Source organism: Grammomys surdaster, unplaced genomic scaffold, assembly GCF_004785775.1.
Source record: "Grammomys surdaster isolate TR1022 unplaced genomic scaffold, NIH_TR_1.0 63, whole genome shotgun sequence".
Lineage (NCBI taxonomy): Eukaryota > Metazoa > Chordata > Mammalia > Rodentia > Muridae > Grammomys > Grammomys surdaster.
Genome location: NW_021604565.1, coordinates 26415130 through 26437426, shown reverse-complemented (window position 1 = coordinate 26437426; position 22297 = coordinate 26415130). Strand labels below are relative to the sequence as shown.

Here is a 22297-nt window from a genome sequence, read left to right as displayed (position 1 = left end):
GGAGAAAAAAGTGATTAGTGATGAAATGTAAATTCCTATTTTCATGTTCCGAGTCAGTTCCCAAGGCCAGACACGTAGCTTTTAGGCCCTATAGAAAAGATGTATGTCTCTCATTGCTACTCCACTCAAATGTGTATTCAGAGTTTAATTTCCCGTGGCACAAAATTTCCAGTAGATTTGGAAAAGTCTGTTCATGGAATTGGCTGATTCCTATTTCTTGATCTACTTCACGGTAGTTAGATATTTTCAGCCTTCCAGCGATCTCTAACTGCCCATGACGATAATTCATATCCTTGTTCTAATTTCTGACTATTAGACTTCTCCTATATTCTTCCTCCTGGGTCAATCATTTTTTTGTATCTTAGTATTAGTATTTGTATTTTATACTTAGTCTAATTAGAGTTGAGTAATATCAACAGTGACAGAGACATACATACTCCTGAAATATCAGAATCATTACAAATGAAAATTGAAAATAACATTTTACAATGACCAAAAATTTCAATGAGACTATAAGGAGTAGGGGCCTGGAATGACTTTTATGCAAGCCAGTAAAGCATCCCTTTGTCTATTTAAAGAAAATGGTAATAATTCATGACATGTTTATACTTTTATTGAAATCCATATGCTGTTTTCACCTATTTTTCTGTCCTCGGTTAAAAGTAGAAATGACCTGAAAAAAATACTAAAGTGTAAAATTTAATTTGAATAAAACATTGAAGTACATATAAAAAATTCAACATTTGATTTTAATTTTTGTGATTTTAGCTTAGTTGAAGCTCATAGCCAGTCCAGTAGAGTATAAAGTTTTGTTACATCATCTAAATTGGTTCTGTATTATTAGGAGAGGGAGATCACAAATCACTTGATAGTTAATATTAAACTTATTTATGATGTACCATACAACTAATGAGTGTCTATAGCACTAGAAGTGTCTTGACAGTCATTTTTGTCATCTTCATAGCCACAATACCTCTTTCATACCATTTTTTTTTTTTACTAAGCAGCATCAATTAAGAAAAGCACAGAAAGTTAGGTTACAGAGGATAGGCATAAAATATTTTGCAATATTTGTAATAAGGACCAGGATAGAAAATTCTGAGTCAATTCAGTATCAGAGTGGGCATCGCCTTGGAAAGGGGATATGGACAAAACTTAATAAGCCAGTTTCATCTTTAAAGTTTCTATCTTCTCAGTGAATTTCTGCAAATAGAGTTATTTCTGTGGAGCAGCAAATTAAGGCAACATAGTTATTATGCATAAAAGCTGCATGCTTTTGAACTCCTGTCTTATTAAGGATCATTTCGCTGTCTTATGTCAGATACACTCTGCTGTCAAGCTCTGATTTGGAAAGCAAATACGTGTTTTAGATAAAAGGGTTGGAAGTGCATAATGTCAGTATGTGAAACGGTGTTTTATAATTAGCAAGTAATATGATGTTAATACCTGGATTTCCGGCAGTTTCAGTTTGTTCACTCTGGGGACGACTTCTGAGGGAAGCTGATCCCGGCTGTCAGGAAGGCTCTAAAAAGATTACTAAGGCCTAGGGTTTGGAAGAATTCAGATTTTTAAACACACTTCCATTTCCCCCAAATAGTTATTTGTTAGGTTCTTAGTTATTTATAGTAAAGTTTATGTTTGGGTGGAACACTTTTCCTGGGCAGTGATTTTAGAAATGAAACAGATGTGTGAGCTATCTGAATTTGGAAATAAAACAGCTGATAATCAACTGTGCTGTGTACTAAATCCCTGCTATGCATGCAGCAAAGGAAAGTTATAGGTAACCGCAGGCAGGAAGGTGATCTTGTTAGACGTGTTTTAGTTTCTTCTTCAGTTGAAGAGAATGAATACTGCAACATGTAGCGTAAAACCAACCCAAGGGGAAAGTGGGTGATTCTCTCAAGGAAGTAGATAGGTTAAGGATCAAGTCTTCTGAAAGTTAGCTTTTTTTTTTTTTTTTTTTTTGTGAAGAGAACACCAAGACCACTATTGAACAATGATGATTTTGAACATATGGTGCACACATACCTAATACTGATGCACAAACATGTCTGAGTAACTTATTAGTTTCTATGTTGAACTCCAAAACAAACAGCTACTCTTTCTACGTATACTCAGCACCAAAGGCATGGTTGAAATTGCTATCTGCCCTCACAGATTTATGCTGCAGAAATGTTCTTTGACTAGTTCTGTCTTTGGGCACTTTGTCTGTTTTGACTAATGCTGTGAGATAAAATACTAACTACAGAATTTTTTTAATGCAGAGTTCTATAAGAGGTATGTATTTCCATCCATCCATTCATCTATCCACCTATCCGTGCATCCATCTATCCAGGCATACAAGTATATACCGCTGTTTTGTGAATTAATGGCTAGTATATATACTGTTAAAGTATTAGTTTAGATGCCAGTATTATGACAATTTCAGGAATTATTTACTGAACTACATTAGTTAAGTCAATTGCAGAAGTGAATTCATTATTTTTTTTTCAATTAAGCTGTTTCTTAGGGAACATTCAGAGCAGTCAGGTAATGGTAGATTTATGACACTTTAGACCAAGAAAAAGGAGCCGAGGAAAGACCTCAGAGGACTTTGATTTATTGTTTGGCTTGACATGGATGGTTCTTTATATTAATAATCGAAACAACTTGACTGCTAATATAAGATAGCTAGTTTGGAAGATGGAATAACTTAAACAGCTTCTTAGATCTTCATATATACATTATGAATATTTGAAAATTCAATAGCACAGATATTGTATGACACAAACCACATCCATGTAATGATGTTCCAAACAACTTGTCCTACAGATAAAGAACCAAGGCTAGGTGAAGACCAACCACTGTAGAACCACAACTGTCTTGGTTTGGACTGAGAAATTCACAAGGTCCTCCACTGTACATTTCATGGTCATACCGTATGCACAGTCCCGAGAACGGAAAAGAAGGAAAAACAAAATGATAATGACACCTCCCCATCCAAACTAAAAATAATGGAATCCAAACAACACCAAAACATAAACAACACAAAACACAAGAAAAGATAATGGCTAGCTCTGAGCTACTTGGTATGATGAGGATCCTAGTTTTCCCAATGTTCCATTGCTTCCCTGTGTTTTATCAGTATTTTTATTTATTTATTTATTTTTTACATATTTGAGAATAATGGATATGGCCTGATTGGCAAGCCTCATGTCATTTTTACAATCTGTATTCAGTCTTTGAGGCTCGCAAGTAGACCAATAATAAGACAAGAGATTGAGTTCTTTAAAAAGTAATTACAGCCTCTTTCTTTTTAATCTGCTTTATTATGCTTATATTTAAACCTTCTCTGAATGGAGGCCTGCATTAACAACGCCGACTCTGCTGTTTCATTAGGGCTTAATGTGCTGTGCATTAGGGCGTTTGCATCATCTTTATGGGGGAGCTTTTAGCTCTCAGATCAGGTTATAAAATTAGGAGTCCTGTCAAGTTGTGCTTCCCACGGGAAAGTGTTTACACTATCCCGAGCTGATAAAAGCTCAAGATGCGCAAAAACCTTTCCATATTAGCAGATCTTTTCTGCTGGTCTACATTATTCAGGACTCTATGAAGCTAGCTACTGGATTCCCTCTGGGAGATTCATTTTAGCCTTTAGTGAAATCCAAAGTTTACTAGCAGGACCCTCTCTTAACTTACCAGGAACTCTCTTCTGTTTGAGCCAGAAATGCTATGTTTTCGTTTCATAAATATTTTTATCACAGTTGTACAATATGTAATGGTAGAAACAGGAAGAACAGATTTTAATGATAGGAAATTTTCCATTGTCTTTGTATCTTTGACACATTTAACTATAGGAGCTCTATATGTCCTTCACATATAGTGTATGCAGTTAAACACAGGAATTAAAGTTTTAGTTTAAAAAGTAAAGGAAAAACAAAACAAAGCAAAACAAAAAATAAAACACCCGGGAACATTAATCTCATTGTGGCTTATTTTGACTTGTCTTGAATTTTACTTCCAAATATTTATTTTTTTGCCTTGCAGTTTCCTTTGATCTGGAGTATAAGGGAAGTTGTAGATCTTAGCAGGTTCTGCGTCTTTGTTTTTCTGAGTTGAGAACTATTGGATCTTAGAAAAAACCTGGTGTACGAGACTTTAATCATTTCAGACTGTCTATGGAGTACAGAATGTGTGGTGTATGCATCCAGACTTATTTCAGGGCTGTATCTCTTTAACAAGTAATAAAGTGTGCAAAATAAAACATATGCTCACCCCAAGGCCATAAAGCAAAGCAACGTTCTGGCATTTACCAGGTTATTTTCATCAGTGGAGATGGGTAAGCGGGATAATGGAGCCCCCCCAAGGAGGAGAAGTTTGACCATCCTAACTAATCCATTTACCTGCCTGGCAGTTAAATCTCCATTTGGCTCTGTTAACTTCAGAGTGGAATGATAAATGTCCATCCCTCTTTGGTTTTTGGTTTGTTTGTTATCATTTAAAGACTGTGTATCCTTTTCTAGAATATCAGTGTTACTCTCAAGTCAGACTGTTTAGGATAAAAACATCCCATAATTATCAGTGCATCCAATCAAATTTAGACTCATTCAACTGTTCATAAAAGTTTTATCTCCCAAATGGCCTGCTCTGCTAACTGTATCAAGCAGGCAGATTATCGGGTGCTTTTCATTCTTTGGGTCATTGTAACTACAGCAAACTTGAAGCTGTGGAAGGCAACAGAGTTACAGTGAATGCCCCACCTGAAGGGAAATGTGGAGAGGAAAAAGCAATAGCATTTCACTTTCTGATTTTCTTTGTTCTGAGACTCATTCAACCTAGCATATCTTGACTCCTTATTCATCCCATGACTTCAAATCTTAACATATTATGCATTTCCAGGCCCTCAACCTTGCTTGGTTTTTATTGAATGGCCAACACAGCCTTTATGCTGCCAGTATTATTAAGTTGATCTATTCCTCTTTCATCATTTTTCAGTTTACATAATAAATATTGCACACCGCTCTCCTCCCCCGGATTTAGATTTACATTTAATAATAGCTAGCATTTATTAAGGGCTTCTTCTGTGCTAATGTGTCCCTGGGTTCTTTATGTGCATTCATCAACTCATCTTCATAAAATCCCTTGAAGTAGACACTACCATTATATCCATTAGAAGGAAAGAGGAAGCAGGTATAGAGGGATTAAAGTACCATGCCCATGAGCAGAGAGTTTCATAACTTGGGTCGATAGGATGTAAACCATGAGAGGCAGACTCCAGAAGCCTGGCCTCATAACTACTGCAGTATAGAGCTTCCTCAAAGGGAAATTGCACTTACTCCAAAGAGAAAAGAGTGGGAGAAAAGCCCAATGGCTCATGAGCTGCTAGATCCCCATGCTGAATCATTTTAAATGTGCAGACACTTGTGATCTCCTTGAGATTATCTGTTAACTAATCCATGCAGTATGATGCTGCCCTATAGGAATTTACTAGGCTTATAATTGAAATCACTGAAAAGAAAATTAAATGTGTTGATTTGTCCCCTTTTTAATTACTGTAACTCATTTTCACTGATTCTTTTGCTACAGAAAACTAGTTTTGACAGAGTGGGTACAGGACAAATTTTGTCTTACTCAATTAAGAATATAATGTTATTCCCAGATTAAGAGATGCTTCGTGCATGCATTTGGTTTCTTTTATAGTCCTGCCACTCACAGGTTTTTAAGAATTTTCAATCTGATGGAAGGCCTGGGAGTTGTTTTCTTCAGTCGTTATGCCCCATGAAGACTAATGTTAAGGAGGGCACTCACCTTTTTGTGTTCTCCAAGGCTGTACAATTATGGCTGTACCTTCTGCCTACATTGACAGCAGAGACGGGCTTCGAGGCAGAAAACAAACTTTCTTTATTCTTCTTTATTTTTGTGCTATTCATATTAATTATGTTTATTTAGAATATTCAGAATACTTTAAAGTCAAGATTAAAATTTTAACTTACTCTATGTGTATGTTTCTGGGTGGTGTATTTGTGTGTGTCCCTGTGTATGGTGTGTATATATTCATGTATGGGTGGTATGTGTGTGTTGTGTATGTGCGGTATACATATGTTTGTGTGTGTGGTATGTGGTGTGTGTGGGATGTGTGTGTGTGGTGTGGTATGTGTGGTATGTGGTATGTGTGGTGTGTGTGTGTGTGTTGTACTTGAGAGCACAACTTTCAGAAGCTTTTTCTTGCTTTCCACTGTACTCAGACAGGATCTTTTTTGTTCTTTCTGCTGCTGTACTACGACTAGACTAATTGGGCAGAGTGGTCAATTCTCCTGTCTCAGTCTCCCATCTCACTGCAGAGTGCTGGAATTGCAGCTGGATTTCCTCACATCTGGCTTCCGATAGGCTCAAACTCAGAGCATCTGGCGTGTGCACGGCCTCCAGCTGAGCCATCTCGTTCTCCATGTTTCTTTGCTCTCCCCTTTCTTATGTATGCATTTCCTTGGGGATCCTTCCATGTTTCCTAGGAAGGAGTTCCCCTGTGCACTCACATTTCTGAGTTTACTGAGGTTCCTTCTACCTCTGTAGCCTTTAGATTAGCTCTTCTCTGAGTCTGCTCTTCAGATACCAGCTTGCCTGTTCGCAGTTCCCACGTTCCCTCTGGAACCCTTTTCTGTCTTTTCCTTTTAGTCTGGGTGCTCTACTTTTGTTGTCCTGGAACTATTAACTCAGAGAAGCAGTACATACTATACTGTTTTCATTATCTACTTTCATGTGAGTTTTCTAAAAACACATTTAGCGTGTGTGTATGTATGTGTGTGACTGTGTGAATGTGAGGTGTAGTATATGAAGTGTGTGTCTGTGTATGTGTGTGGTGTATATGTGGTGTGTGTATGTGCATGTGTGATGTAGTATATGTGGTATGACTGTGTAATGTGTGTGTGTGTGTGATGTGGTGTATGTGGTGTATGAATTTGTGTGTGTGTGTGTGTGTTATGTATGTGTGTTTGTGAATGGTGTGGGGTGTGTATGTGGGGGTGTATGTGTGATGTGGTATGTATGTGGGGTGTGTGTGTGTGTGTTGTATGTGTGTTTGTGGATAGTGTCGTGTATGTGTGTTGTGAGAGGAGGGGCATGAGCATGTGTAGGCAGGTGTCTGAGGCCAGAGGAAAGCACAAATCTTACTGGAGCTCGATATACCTGACATCAGTCTGGGAACTGAACTCAAATCCTCTACAAAAGGTGGTATGTGTTCTTAAATGCACGCGTGAGGTTTTTTGTTTGTTTGTTTGTTTGTTTTGTTTTGTTTTGTTTTTTTTGTTAAATCACAGACATTTGTGAGTTCTAGACCATCATTTCTTGTTGATTCCTAGTGCTTCTCAGCTGGTAAGAGTACCACAGACAAACTCTTTGGGGGAAAGATATTTTGTCCATTTGGAGATTAAACTCTGTTTCCTAAAGTCCATTGCTCTTCCCTTCCTTCTTCATTTGTCTCTGTGTTTTTATTTTCTTTATCAGTTCTGGGTATCCAACGCTGGGTTTGTGCATATTAGGCAAGAACTCCACACCAAACTCTGTCCCCAGCCTAGATTTCCTCTTGCAACACACATGCACTTTTTTTTACTCTCCATGTAGGACAGTAGTGGGAGGCCAACCGGATATAGATGTGCTCCCTGAGAAGCACCCTGCCTACAGCATACTTGCATTTTCTCGTTTCCAGCAAAATGTTGACTTCCGAATTATTTTTAATATTTATTTGTGTGTGTATGTGTGTGATATGGTATTGTGTAGCCATGTTTGAGTTATGGGTCTGCACAGATTTGTGCTAGAAGTCAATCTCATTCTACCTTACACCCTTGTGAAAGATTCTCTCATTGATCCCAGAGTTTGGCTAGTGGGCCGCAGAAATCCTACTACTCTCTGTGTCCCTCAAAACTTTGGCTTTTTATGTGAGTTCGTGCTTAGATGACAAATATTGTAACCTTCTGAGCATCATCTCCTCAGCTCTGCCGGCCCCAAGTTTCTTACTGGGATTAAGATTATGACATCAGTCTTCTGTTTTTCTGGCTACCAAGTGTTCACAGGAAAACCAATCACATTGAGTGAAATGACAGTATAACATTTAAGTAAGCTGTTTATCTGTGAAGAATTAGCGCTACGTTTCTTTTAACTATCCCCTCACCCTCCGAAATACTTTAAATTTTGACCACCATTCCCATTTCATTGGCTTGTTTAAATCCAAATGTGAAGAGGATTCCCAGGAATTGTTGTGGTGACACTGATAAGAACAGGCTGCAGGAATAAGCCATGTGGAGATCGAGAAGGCTGCCACATAATTAGATTTGCTACTGAAAATTTTAAGTACTTCTTCACCATCAGAAGAAGTGTGGCACTGCAGCTTACTAGGCATTCGGAGATGTGATTTTGAAGTTGCACACATGCAGAGGCGTTCCTTATGCATATTAGCAGGTTAAATCTGGGCATAGGTATTTTTAGCCTTGTCCATCTCTTACAATTTTCTTCAAGAAATAAGAAAAGTCCATTATTTCATCAGTGATCTTCATTTAATAACTTAGCTTTCTATTTTTAAGGTTTTACCTTTTTGACTATCAGCCCATAACCTCAAGTCCTCCCAAATTAGCACCCTCCTACTTTGCTCTGTTGTCATCAATTATAGTACTTGAAAAGGAACCACATCTGAGGGAGAGTTTGTGTGCAGTTCAAACAACTCCTTTTTCTAATGTGTTGAAAGTGAGTAATTGTACTAAAGTGTCATTTTAAGAATTTCGAGGCTTTAAAACATTTTCCCTTGACATGTTCCTTTAGATATTATTGTATTCAATTTTAATGCATATTATCAAGGGAAAAATGAATGAATTTGTACAGACCACGAGGAAATGATCTTTGAATGTTTTTCAATTCTCTTGTGAAATGCTTCTGTTAAACAGCATGCAATAAATTATAAAGACAACCCATGGAAAATACTACGTGGAAGGAATAAATTCGTTTTAAACTGTTAAGTTTGAAAATTGGGATTAAAACATAATAACACCATTATTCTTAACAGGGAACATAAGTTAAAAATCTGCTTTTGTTTGATTGTTTTGTTCTTGTTGTTGTTCTTGTTGGTGGTGTGTCAGTGTGTGTGTGTGTGTGTGTGTGTGTGTTACTTGGGCTGGTTTTTATGTATAACTTTATTGGCCTTTGGAAGGTTATATGCTCATTTGCTTTTGTATGAAAGACACAATTAAGGGCTCTTTCTAAACGTCAAAGCCATGCTAAAGTTGCCATGAGTTCTATGGCTCCTTATTCTAGGTGACGGTTCTCAGGGATGTTGGAGAGAATTTACTGTTTGTCCCATTCATTCTTTCAGCCTAAATTCAGGGAACCCTTACATACTTCAATTATTAGTAACATGTTCTTCTTGCCATCTAGAGAGAATATAAATAGATCATTAGCCTAGTAACAGCAAATGGGGCCTTTCAGTTATGCTAAGCGTACTGTTTGAACAAAGTGTGTTGAATTTGCCACTGATGTCACCAGTTTCCATCGATTTGATCTATTCATCATGTTGCCAGGAGAAATTTACTGGATGGGTCACTTTATTAAGTAATATTTTATTTTTGTGACTATTGCTCTGCAGAATGCTGACTAATACATGTAGCGTACTGACTATTACAATTTATGGCCACGCATAGCTCTTTAGATTTTATTTAATTATCAAATTGATAAAATTTAAGAAAATATTTAGGTTCAATGAAAGACAGGTCATTTTCATTGCCTTTATCTTAATATCTACATGTAACCCATGCCTATCAATGGCAGGGAGAAAACCAACAACATTTTTATTACTTTGGAAAATTCCATTGGATGGGATAGCTTTAGAGTTCTCATTGGATGCTTACAAAAATCTAATTAAATGGCAACATTGTGTGACATTATTTATATTCATAGAGAGGGGAAATCAGTCTTGGGTTTCTGTTTGGTCACAGATTAGATATAGAGAATGCCTAGGAGCAGATAAATGGATGAGAATGTTACCGCATGAAAGTGTTTTTCATCCAGAATCCTCCATCTTACACAACCCAGAGCCCAGCACAAGCCAAATAGCAGCACTAAGGAGTCGGAGGAGTACACATCAAGTCCAAAAAGAACATACAGCTGTATGATTTTAATTTGTGAATATCTACATAGAAATTTTCTGTGTTAATTCATTATAATTTCAAATGTTGGTTAGTAAAGGAAGAAAGCAGGTATGTTCTGCTTTTATCTTCCTTTTGGTATAATCATATTAGGAAATGTTTTTCCAATTATTGTTGGATTCTATCCTTTGAGAAGTTTGGAGTAACTCTCTGTGTAAAAGCCGTTTCCTGACAATAGGTTTTAACAAATTGTGTCTGATAGTGCTTAAAGTTTTCTTGCTGTGTATTTTTATTTAATTAAAGTGGGAGGAGATCAAAACTAACACGTGTAGGTTCTAAAAATGAAATCAGTGTGGGCAGTAGACATGGGTAGTGTCTCCTCATAAGTTTTGTTTTATTTTTCAGAGGTGGCCAAATAATGAATATCAGACATGTATTACTGTGACTCGTGTAAACTCGCTACTGTAAAAAGCACCACATAGAGTCTACACCTTCAGTTTGAGAGAAAACTTAAATAGAATACTAAAACCTTGTATTTCTCTCAGTAGTATTTTAATAATATGTGGTTCCAAAACCATTTTGGTCTCTGTAATGCATAACAGTATGGTTTGTAGACATTAGCCAATAAGGCATTTTTGTAATCTGTAGAAAGATCAAAGTGAATACTCTTTACCATGAAATAAGTTTTGAGAGTTTCAATTGTTGTTTGTTTTGTATGTGAAAGAGCTCAATAGTGGGGAAGTATTCTTAGGATAATTCTGGAGTTTAGTTGCCTCTCAGAGCATAGTGACTAGTGAAGTGGTCAGATCTACTTCCACAGGTAGAAAAAGCACAACTCTTAGACACATTGTCAACACCAACTCAAACGATTTACTGTAGTCTGCAAAGTTTGTTATGTTTCAATCAAAATACTTCCCTGATAATTACTCATAGGCTTTTCTTAATTTATGGTTAGACTTAACTCAAAAGGAATAGTAAGATGCTTAGAAATAGCTAATATTTTACTTGAAAATCTAATATGTAGGGGTTTTCTAAAAACATGTGCCCTAATTGTTCAACTACTTAGGTGTGGTTGGGCACGTGGGGCTTAAAGATTGCAAAATCAAACACAGCGATGATCTGTGGTAGTGTCTAAGGAATCTCACATGTTCAAGCAGAAGTCTGCAGCCTTTTTATGTTAACGAGCTCAGCATATTGAAGCGATGTAGTAGCTAAAACAACAAAATTATTCATCTCAAGACTTTTGCACTTTGTGATTATCATTATTATAAGACAATATTTCTGTATTTACCACACTGATCCATGCTTAAGTCCCCAAAGTGGTTGATAATGGCATCCCATTTAATGTTTATTTCTTTGAAAATAAGGTTTCTTCTCCATTCTAGTGAATTGGGAAGTCCGTGCAGAAGTTTTGCAATAGAATCTGTTTTGTGCAACTTCAGCTCTTTTTGATCAGTGTAAGGATGCTCTAGGTAGTTTTGTCAAGGATTTGATGTCATCCCTCTTTTAAGCTGGTGACTCTCATATTTCTGGCTGGCAGGATTCTCCAATATTAGCTCTCATGGTTCAAAGATCTTATCTTTGGTAGATTAAAAACTATGTGCTTGCTTGATACACACACTCGCGCAAACACACACAGTGCATTTGTGTGATCATCGTCTTTATGTAAGAATGTGGAAACAATCAAATTATTATCTTAATATCCATTCAATAACAAGATGTTTATGTGTTAATGTTGATTTCCTAGACCTATAATGCTGGACATGAATTTAGGACTTAACACAATTAAGGAAGCTGTTGGCCAGAGAGTTTTTGTAACTTGATGAAGATTCTGCCTTTTTTGGGAAGCAAATAAAAGCTTCCATTTTAGTAACATATAGTAGAGAAACAACCGTTCTGCAGTGCACTACAGAATATAATTTGCATGTTAAGTAGAACATTCAAATGATTTTGAGAAGCTGAAACTTTTCTCGTGGAATGATTTGGAAATGAGCAGCGATCACACATGTCAGTTTTGAGCAGCTGTTGAAGAAGGCAGGACATGATTTTGCCACTTGCTTCATACGTTACATCTGGTTGCTGGAAAAATAAGAGATCACTGATGTTTGAAGGAAGTGCTTTCCTTTGCATTTCCTTCCTTCCTTCCCACCTTCCTTCCTTCCTTCCTTCCTTCCTTCCTTCCTTCCTTCCTTCCTTCCCTCCCTCCCTCCCTCCCTCCCTCCCTCCCTTCCTCCTTTCCTCCCTCCCTTCCTTCCTCTCTCCCTTTCTTTCTTCCTTTCTATATTTTCATTTTTTAAGATTCCAGTCAGCAATTCAATTTCAAACCACGAGTATGATTCTTGACTGAGACACATATTCAGATCTGGAAAGTTCTTATAAAGTGCCTTTGAAGGCCTACATATCACCAATAATATTTTTCTTTCTTAATTTTTCTCTATTTGAGATAGAGTCTGCCTATTTAGCCTAAGGAAGTTTTGAACTCTATCTTCTTCCCTATGTCTTCTGAGTATTGTATTATATTCTATGATAACATGTTCTACTATGGAACTAAAGTTTATCAAATACAGTAGAATTATATAGCTTTTCATGGAGCATTGTCTTATTTTAACCTTTGACCATCCTGGGGTAAATAGTGGCTATTAGCTATTAAAGACCTGACAGGTTTATCTCCATTCTTTGGCCAAGAAACATTTGAAATTCTTAGTATTCTTGCTCACTTCATTTTAATTTGGTTTCATTGTGCATAATTAAGCTTTTGTTAGAAGCCCTTTGTGTGATCGGTTTAGGACCTATGTTTTGTCTAAAACAAAGAACTGTTCTTTGCCTGCCACCTCAATGCTATAGAACTGAGTGCCACATTTCCTTGGAGAATGTCTTCAATGAGTGAGCTCAGAGACACTGCCTCTGGTTTTTATAGCAACCCTTAGGATTTCAAAAGGAAACCCCTTGTTATTTGGGTGTTTGTGTAGTCATGTAGAACAAACTCACTCAGTTGGAAATAGATTTCTTATATATTATTTAGTTCTATGAATTGATTATAGAACTTTTATTACATATCTTCCTTCTTTGTCCTAAAATGAAAAACTCAAGATGATTCCAGTGAGAAATAAGGATTTACCCCGCCCCCACCCCAGTAGTTCAATCGGTTTCCTAAGATGCAGGAAAAGTACTATCATTTTATAAAAGTGGTCAATACTTGACAATAACCCTTCCTTCCAGAGAAGTGACTGAATGAATTCATGGCACGTCTAAAGTAACTTCCATCTCTCCTACACTGCAGGTCACGTCAGGTGGAACGTTCATTGGCATTGGACGGAAAACTCCAGATTGCCAAGGCAACACCAAGTATTTCCGCTGCAAATTCTGCAATTTCACTTACATGGGCAACTCATCAACTGAACTAGAACAACATTTTCTTCAGACTCACCCGAATAAAATCAAAGTGTCTCTCCCGTCCTCTGAGGGCGTGAAACCTTCGGAGAAAAACTCTAACAAATCCATCCCTGTGCTTCGAGCCAGTGACTCTGGGGATGTAGGAAAGTGGCAGGACAAAATGACAGTCAAAGCTGGAGATGACACCCCTGTCGGCTACTCAGTGCCCATCAAGCCCCTCGATTCCTCACGACAAAATGGTACAGAGGCCACCAGTTATTACTGGTGTAAATTTTGTAGTTTCAGCTGTGAGTCATCTAGCTCTCTTAAGCTGCTAGAACATTATGGCAAGCAGCATGGAACAGTGCAGTCGGGTGGCCTTAATCCAGAGTTGAATGACAAGCTTCCCAGGGGCTCTGTCATTAATCAGAATGATCTAGCCAAAAGTGTAGAAGGAGAGCCATTGACCAAGCCAGATAAAGGCTCAAGTGGAGCTAAAAAGAAGGACTTCCCCAGCAAGGGAGCAGAGGATAATATGGTAACGAGCTATAACTGTCAGTTCTGTGACTTTAGATATTCCAAAAGCCATGGCCCTGATGTGATTGTAGTGGGTCCACTTCTCCGTCATTATCAGCAACTCCATAACATCCACAAGTGTACCATTAAGCACTGTCCATTCTGTCCCAGAGGCCTTTGCAGCCCAGAAAAGCACCTTGGAGAAATTACTTATCCATTTGCTTGTAGAAAGAGTAATTGTTCCCACTGTGCCCTGTTGCTGTTGCACTTGTCTCCTGGGGTGGCCGGAAGTTCCAGAGTCAAACACCAATGCCACCAGTGTTCCTTCTCTACCCCTGATGTAGATGTGCTCCTCTTTCACTATGAGACCGTGCATGAGTCCCAAGCGTCGGACGTCAAACAGGAGGCAAACCACCTGCTAGGAGCTGATGGGCAGCAGGCTGTCAGGGAAAGCAAGGAACACTCGTGCACCAAATGTGATTTTATAACCCAGGTGGAAGAAGAGATTTCTAGACACTACAGGTAAGTTTTCCGGGGAGCAAAATACCAGGGGAGCCAGAGAACCCAAAGGGTGGAGGCGGGAATTGGTGGGACTGTACGTGGCCGGACATACAGAACAATCTGCCCTGGCTTCCGATTGTAATGCACTCATGTGTTTTCGTGTCTCCTAAGTGTCTTCTACCACATGCAGAGAGCATTTTCCAATTCTCAGCGATATGGATGATGAGGTTACTAATTTAGCATAGCTAGTATGACTCTGCATCCCATAATTATTGAAGGGACAGCTCTCAAAGTAAAGGTTCTATTAGAATATACGTTATTTTCTGGAAACAGTCCGTTGGAGAGCATGTTGTCCATTTCTGTCTTTGAATGAGATTGGTCGTTCCTTTCACTTTTTATACTTGAACTGCATTCTTGATTGACAAACAAATAAAATGTTGAGATTTTTGAATGCATGTTGTTCTGATTGCACTGTCACAACTTGGGGGCAGATAAAACAGGTTATTTAAAATTAATTAACATAGACAACACATACTCACTTGCACGCACATTTCTTCTCCTCATTTAATTATCCTAATTATTATTTCCCCCAGTTTACTGTTCGTACTTTCTAGAGATGAGTTTACATAAAACTCTCATTTAATATTTGCTTAATATCAGCATTTGCTTCTTAATTTGAGAAATGTATATTGTACCAGGTATTGAATGTACAGGAAGGAGTAAATAAGCAGTTAATAACCATTTGAAAGTGACAATTAAAAGGGAGGAAAAGGCACCATCAGGAGTGGTGAATGCCACAAAATCAGAGGAAACAAAGACTTCACTTGAGATGAACATAGTAAGACCACACCTTAACACTGGCAAGTCAGGAAATGCCGTCCTAAGGGAGAGCAGTTTGAACTGAGACCTGTTTCTAATCTGGGATTATTATGCTCCATCCTTGAGGATACAAGGTATGCAGAGCATTTATTGCAATTCTGCCTCTCAGCACCAACGTAAAATGTGTATTTACTTTCTTCTATTATTTTTAATTTTTGACATAGTCATACTGTGCTCAATCTTGGGTATAACTCTCTGTATAACTCAGGTTGACCTTAACCTCCTGGCAATATTCCTGCCTTCTGTTTCCCACACATTGAGATGAGAGGGGTGAGCCATTGTATGTAGCTTTTACTTGCTATTTGAAATGCAATATAAAGGTTCAATATAAAGGTTCAATACCCTAGATTAAAATAAGTCTGGTTAGTTTAGCTTTGTGTATGTATCTTCTCGGTTGTCAGTAATGAAGGAGTCGTGCCCAACAATGGGCTAAGGATGTTAGATGTTAATTTGAAGGGCATCCTAATGTTCACAGTGAATCAAAATGTTCAGAAAACACTTGAGATTTACACTGTTTAATTTATAAGGTCAGCTCTAGGAAAGACACAGCGCTACAATCAAATATGTGTTCACACTTGCAATGAGTGTTTCTGTCTCCTCTGATGTTAGCTGCATGTTAACTTCTTCCTGGGCTACGAAGCACCAGCTTTTCCTCAAGTCTTAGTAGTGTGGATGCACAATTATGGGTAAGTTTGTGCATATTGTGCATATGTAGTTGAGGAGTGCTATAAAATTTGGAAGAAATTCTTATTTCTTTAATCACGAGAAAAAATGGAATAAGTACAAAAACATGCACATATATATATTGTGTGTGTGTGTGTGTGTGGTGTGCATGCATGCATATATGTGTGGATGAGTATATTGCCCCCCTCTATACACAAAGACAGCACTGACTGGTACGCCTAGCAACCATATGATTTGGGTAAACACATTTTCTCCAGGATTCTAACCCATTACTTAAAGCCTTGTCTGAAATAAGCAGGATATTTATGTTCACTACATAAACGAAATGATCTTTGGAGAAATGAATTGTGTCAATAAATGAGATGTCTTAATAATGTTTGGATTTATTTAATTCTTAGTATTGAAAGTAGCCTCTACCAGAAAAAGGCTATTCTATTCTTGCCACGCACTATAGCTGCAAAGTTTAACACATGAGCATGCATAGATCTTGGCAAAAGTCTTTATGCAAATGGAATTCCCAGGAGCGCTTGCCTCCACAATAGTTTTCAATACTGACAACTCCAAGGTGAGTTACATTTTAATCTTTCATTATATAGTTTTAGAGGTTTTTGAGGATCTGAGGTCTATGCCAAAGACAGTAGTATTTTGGCTTTGAGTCTAAGTCAGGCTCCCAGCATTTTATTAGCTAAGAAATGAAATAGAATGTGTCCTTAGGGCCTAGAGTACTTTAATAATACTTACTTTTAAATACTGACATATTTCCTTTCATCTAAGGACCTTTTAGATTTTAGGTCATCTGCAATCTGAGAGTCTTTATAGAATTATTTGAAATTTAGATCATTATGATTTCAAGAGTCATAATTCATGACTAGGAAGTATAAGGAAAGTTTAATAAATGTTGATTACATTGAAAGCCTTAAGAATGTAAAATGAAATAGTCATGCAGATGGTTAAAATTGAATCTGCTATAGAAGTATTGTTTTTTCAATGCAATGTTTTAAAAATAGAATAAGAGGTCATCTTACCTTATGTTGAATCTATCTTTGCTGAATATCCTTTATTTATTTATATTTGCCCTCTAGAGTATGTCTACTACCATTATATATTATTATAGAACATTCTGGGCATTGAGTGCTCAATGTACAAGAGTGAGGCTATGACAAAACTCAGGATAAGCTTCTAAGAGTACAATATGTGTGAAATAATTTACATCCAAAACAGAGTGAAACTCAGGGAAATCTCAGCGTGGAATCCATAAGAGCTGGGATGTCCTAAGTGGGGCTGCCTTACCCATTCAGTAACTGGAAAGGGGTCATTTAGCATCCTTTCATAGTGTTAGAACATCCCCTAATTCACCTTGGACCTGCCACTATTTTCCGTGAATAAATTTGTTTTACTTATTTCATGTCTTTTATTAATTTATTACTCAGTAGACAGTACATCTATTTCGTATTGGTTACCATTTTTATCAAAATGTACAGTTTTATAATTCATGTTTCAGATCTCTTTGTAGCAAAGTCTTCTTACAAAGCAACTGTAAGCAAGTGTTTTAGTTAAAACATACTTTTAATGCATTGCCAGACTTCCCCAAATTACGGGGAATTTCCGAAGCTTATTCCTCACTTCACTAAGAATGAGCTCAACCATAGTGAGGGAGAAGTGAAAAGTAAGTGTGGCATGTGAGGTTGCATAGAGGACAAATGTCAGTATGTCTGCTGGATGTGGTCAAGACTAAGGCTTGGGGTCATCTGAAAAAGAAGCTGAATTCGCGAGTTCCGGCTTTAATGCTGCTGCTCGCTAAATGAATTCTACATAAGAGTGCTCCACTGCTTGCCATCAGAAATAAACATAAGTTTGTCTAGAAAAGTACTCAATATTTTACTTGCAAAGTAATCCTGGGTTAAGGTACGTTTTATATATGTTCACTGGTAGAACGTTTGCTATGTAGATGGAGAGCCGATACACTATATGTGAAGGATGAAAGGGTTAGAAGGCAGACATGATAGGTTCAGATACCTAGGAATTTTAGCTACAGGAATTTTCAGTGATAATATCATAATTGCCATGTGTTTAAAGAAGTAAAATTACTATTTAAAATTAATCATGTAATGCAAAACTTTACTGAAGGGAGCCAAGGAACAGATACCATTTCTAATTAAAAAGCGTCGTCGTTGAAAATTAAAGAAAGCAAATAGGATAATTGACAGATTAAATAATAATAAAGCGCCTGTGAGGAAATCACAGTGAGAGATTAGAACAATGTTTTTTGAGTAAATATTCATTTATTTAAATTTTTAATTAATTTAATTATTTGATGTGTGTGGGTGTTTTGTCTGCATGCTTGTCTATGCACCGTTTGTTTGCTTGATGACTCAGAGACCAGAAAAGGGTGTAGGACTTCCTGGGTCTGGAGTTATAGATAGCTGTGAAGACCCTATGTGGATGCTAGGAACAGGACCATGGTCTTTTTGAAGAGCAGCCAGTGCTCTTAATTGCTAGGTCATTTCTCCAGGTATAGAGAGAAAGTTTTGAAGAAACAGTAAGGCAGTTGAAAATACAAAACTAGATAATAAATACTATATGGAAATACAATGAGATCTTTACATATGCACAAGTAATCAGGATCTTAGAAGAAGAAATAGAGAATGACATGGTTGGTATTTGATGAGAAAATAGCAAACGATATTTTTTTAGGACTCACTGATGACAAATGTAAATGTACCGACACTAAGAAGCATAAACCACACTAAGCAAAATATGTACAAATAAACTTACCCATAAGTATATTATTATAAAATCCAAAAGCCATGATCTTTAAGAGGAGCTACAGACAAACAGTAAATGAGGTACTTAGAAAGGAGAAGTTATTTGACAGGCTCTCATTAGCAAAGTTGGAAACCGGAAGCAGGAAGAATACTGGCAAATGAAACCAACCTAGTGTTGCTTGCCTCCCGCCCAGACAGTCTCTAAGGATATATGAGTAAAGACATGTTCAGATAAGACCAGGAAAACAGCTCTATCACAGGTACCTGTCATTGTGATATTTATGAATAATTTTAAGATGGTTGCTTTATACCTTTCAGTTTGAAATAATTAACACTGGATGCTGTAGCTGGTGAGAGGAACGACGCTATGACTGAGTATTTATCCTTAAAAGGAGCCAATGGAAAATGGATAATGTGTTTGGGTGATACTGAAAAATAGGTATTTATGATCAGCACTTAGTTGTCAGGAAATCTGGAAATGCCAAGTCCCCTGAACATTATCTCAGTTTCTAAATTGATAAAACCATGGTAATTATAGTGAGCTCAGTGTTGATTTTTATAGTTTTTAAATAGTGTCTAATAAATCAATGCCTGAAATACTCAGATGTAGACATTATATTTTAACTTGAATACTGCCAATGCGAAACAGAACAATAGTAAGAATGTTGCAGACCATGAAGAAAAAAAAATGTGTTGTACTTTTTAACTTTTATTTGTAAACATTAATTACGAAAAGTTCCAGAAGTGTCCTGAATGTATGCGACATAGTTATCTGGAACAGTGCATGTTGCTCAGTCTGAGCGTGCAAGGGATGTGCAAGGCTGAGGTTCAGTGTCCAGTTCAATGAAACAGATGTGAAAATAAACATAAAAGAAAAAGAAAATAGCTAGCTAGCCTTCGAGCAAGAGGAATTTTAGACTTGATTTTCCATTTATGACAGGTTTTATATGAGTTACTACTTGTTGCTTGGTTTTCTTTTATTGGAAGACATATTTCTGCTTTGAATACTTACGTATTAGGGCATATCATCCTTTTCAAAATGAATTACACACTTGAATTTTCTAGACATGACATTGTGTTTTTTTCTAACACTAAATCGAATAAACAGTATAACCTATTTGTAGATGAAGTACACTCTTCATTAAAGATAGTTACTACAAATTAACTATTATCTAGACTATTGAAACTTAAGAAATGAAGAGAGCATTTCTCCCCAGCAAGACCAAATACATCTCACGTCTGATGTATTTTGGCACATGTCTATAATTCTAAAACATGGTAGGTGAAGGATCAGGACTGTAAAGGCAATTCTCAGATCATCTTCCACAGTGAGTTACTGATCACCTTGGGATACATGAGACCCTGCCTCAGAGAGCACACTCAAACAATATTGAGCTGGTTATTTACTCAAATAATATTGAGCTGGTTATTTATCTATTTTCTCGTTTGGATCTGCCTTTCAAGACCTCTTACATCTTTTCTCCATCATTTTAAGATATCAGTATTGTCAATAAACTTTAAATTTTGATATCAACAAAGTACATTCTGAGAAATGAGCAGTGCTACTAGATACCAATCCTACTGATCTATGTTTAAATTAATATTTTCTCACCTTCATTGACCCTATCTGTGTCATAACTTGTCTGTAATTATTTGATCCTGCAAAGTTTTATTGATTTGCATTTATGACTTTTTTCTTTTACTTTGATTATCCTTTCATTCACTGTTAAAAAAAAAACTATAGTTAAGATTCTTCAGAATGGCTATTAATTCAGTAAGAATGTGCCTTTCAGGAGATGCTTAATGTCAGTCGCTAGAAAGAATGTAAGAGAGAAAAGTAAAAAATTCTTATTGCTGTTTTTAGTATATACTAAGACTGGTTACTGTACAAATACAAATACCATCTGTTTTACTTACTGTTCTATTGCTGTGTCAGGGCACCTCAATTAAGGCAACTTAGAGAAGAGTTTATTTCAGAGGTTAGAATTCATCACCAACATGGTAGAGTAGAGACCATGTTACCAGACAAGAAGCTTGATGTTAAAACAGTGTCTGAAAGCTTTCATCTTGATTCAGATACATGAGGCAGAGAGAGGGAGATGCTGGGGCTGTCTTATGACAGTGACACACTTCCTTTAACAAGGCTGCACCTCCTGATCCTTCCTAAACAGTTTCATCAACTGTAGACCAAATCTTCAAATAAATGAGCCTATGGAAGCCATTTTCACTTAAATCACCCTACCGTTAGAGTTTTGCAAATAAATAGCATTTTTTAGATGAACTTTTTTCCAGAAAACTCCTGATCCTGTTATGAATTATGAAAATCAAAAGAACCTCTAGCACTGAATGAGTTAATGCTACTTTGGGGATAAAAGCTTACTGCATGTTGCAATCTCAGAAAGATACTGAACAAATATTTCTTATATCACTTGAAAAATTCTATGAAATAGGGTAAACTGTTAAACCTTTTCTTCTCGCAGCAGTCAGAGTTACAAGTACAAGTTTCTTTTCTATGGATAGGTTGTTCTTTTTTTCCTGAAAAGAAATGATGATTTAGACGTTCATGCCTTAGAATGGCATCACATGACCTGTTTTGTAAACAGTTTTTGACCTCATTCTCTTTCCTATCTTAAGACATTTTGTAGTCCCCCCTTTATTGTTTCATTTTGTTAGAATATTGTTTATTTTAAATCATTGTGAAATACTTATACTTCCACATAATCAAAAGCAGAATGTTAACCTGGGAGTTAGAAGTTTTGTGACATTAGCTGTGTGTAGACAAAATGAGTGAAGGCATCATTTCTCCACCTTATTGTCCATCAATAAACCCTGGGCTTGAGAGCCTTGCTTTTTTGGGGTTTCATCATCAGATACACCTTATAACAAGACACATTTATTAATCCAGAAATTGTTATGCACCCTCCCACATATGTTTAAACCATGTTTATTATATTCTTCACTCCATGGTGGACTTCTTAGGCTTGAAACGTATTTCTCCCCTACACAACCACCAATGCATTAGGTGTCCCTTTCAATGGATTGGCCAAACTGTTTCCTTTTCGCTATCTCTATAATGACCTCTTCCTTATCTCAAACTTGCCAAAATATGCTCTGTTGTCCTTTGATTGCTAGTTTTACATCAGCTTGACTTAAAGTATAGTCATCTGAAGGGAAGGAATCTCAACTGAGAAAATTTCTCCTTAAGATCAAGCTGAGGGCAAGCCTGTAGGACAATTAGTGATTTGAGGGTCCAGCCATTGTGTAGGAGAACCCATCATTTCTCCGTCATCTCAGATTCTAGAAGAAAGCAACTGAGCAAGCCATGAGGAGTAAGCCAGTAAACAGCACCTCTCCATGGCCTCTGCATCAGTTCCTGCCTCCAGGGTCCTTCTCTGTTGAGTTCCTTTCTTGACTTCCCTGATGATGAACAGTGATGATGAAATATAAGCTAAATAAACCTTTCCTTCCTAAGTGGCT

At 37.0% G+C, this 22297-nt stretch overlaps 1 protein-coding gene across 3 annotated transcripts in view; it reads left to right on the top strand.

Annotated features, from left to right (window-relative positions):
• Window positions 1-22297, top strand: part of Trps1 (transcriptional repressor GATA binding 1) — a 229951-nt gene that overhangs the window by 43891 nt on the left and 163763 nt on the right. For 2 of the 3 annotated variants that reach the window (XM_028766562.1, XM_028766554.1), the window contains exon 3: window positions 13384-14513. In XM_028766562.1, coding sequence (XP_028622395.1) covers window positions 13384-14513 — 1130 coding nt within the window. The remainder of the gene's footprint in view (window positions 1-13383; window positions 14514-22297) is intronic. The other variant, XM_028766571.1, reaches the window with a different exon arrangement.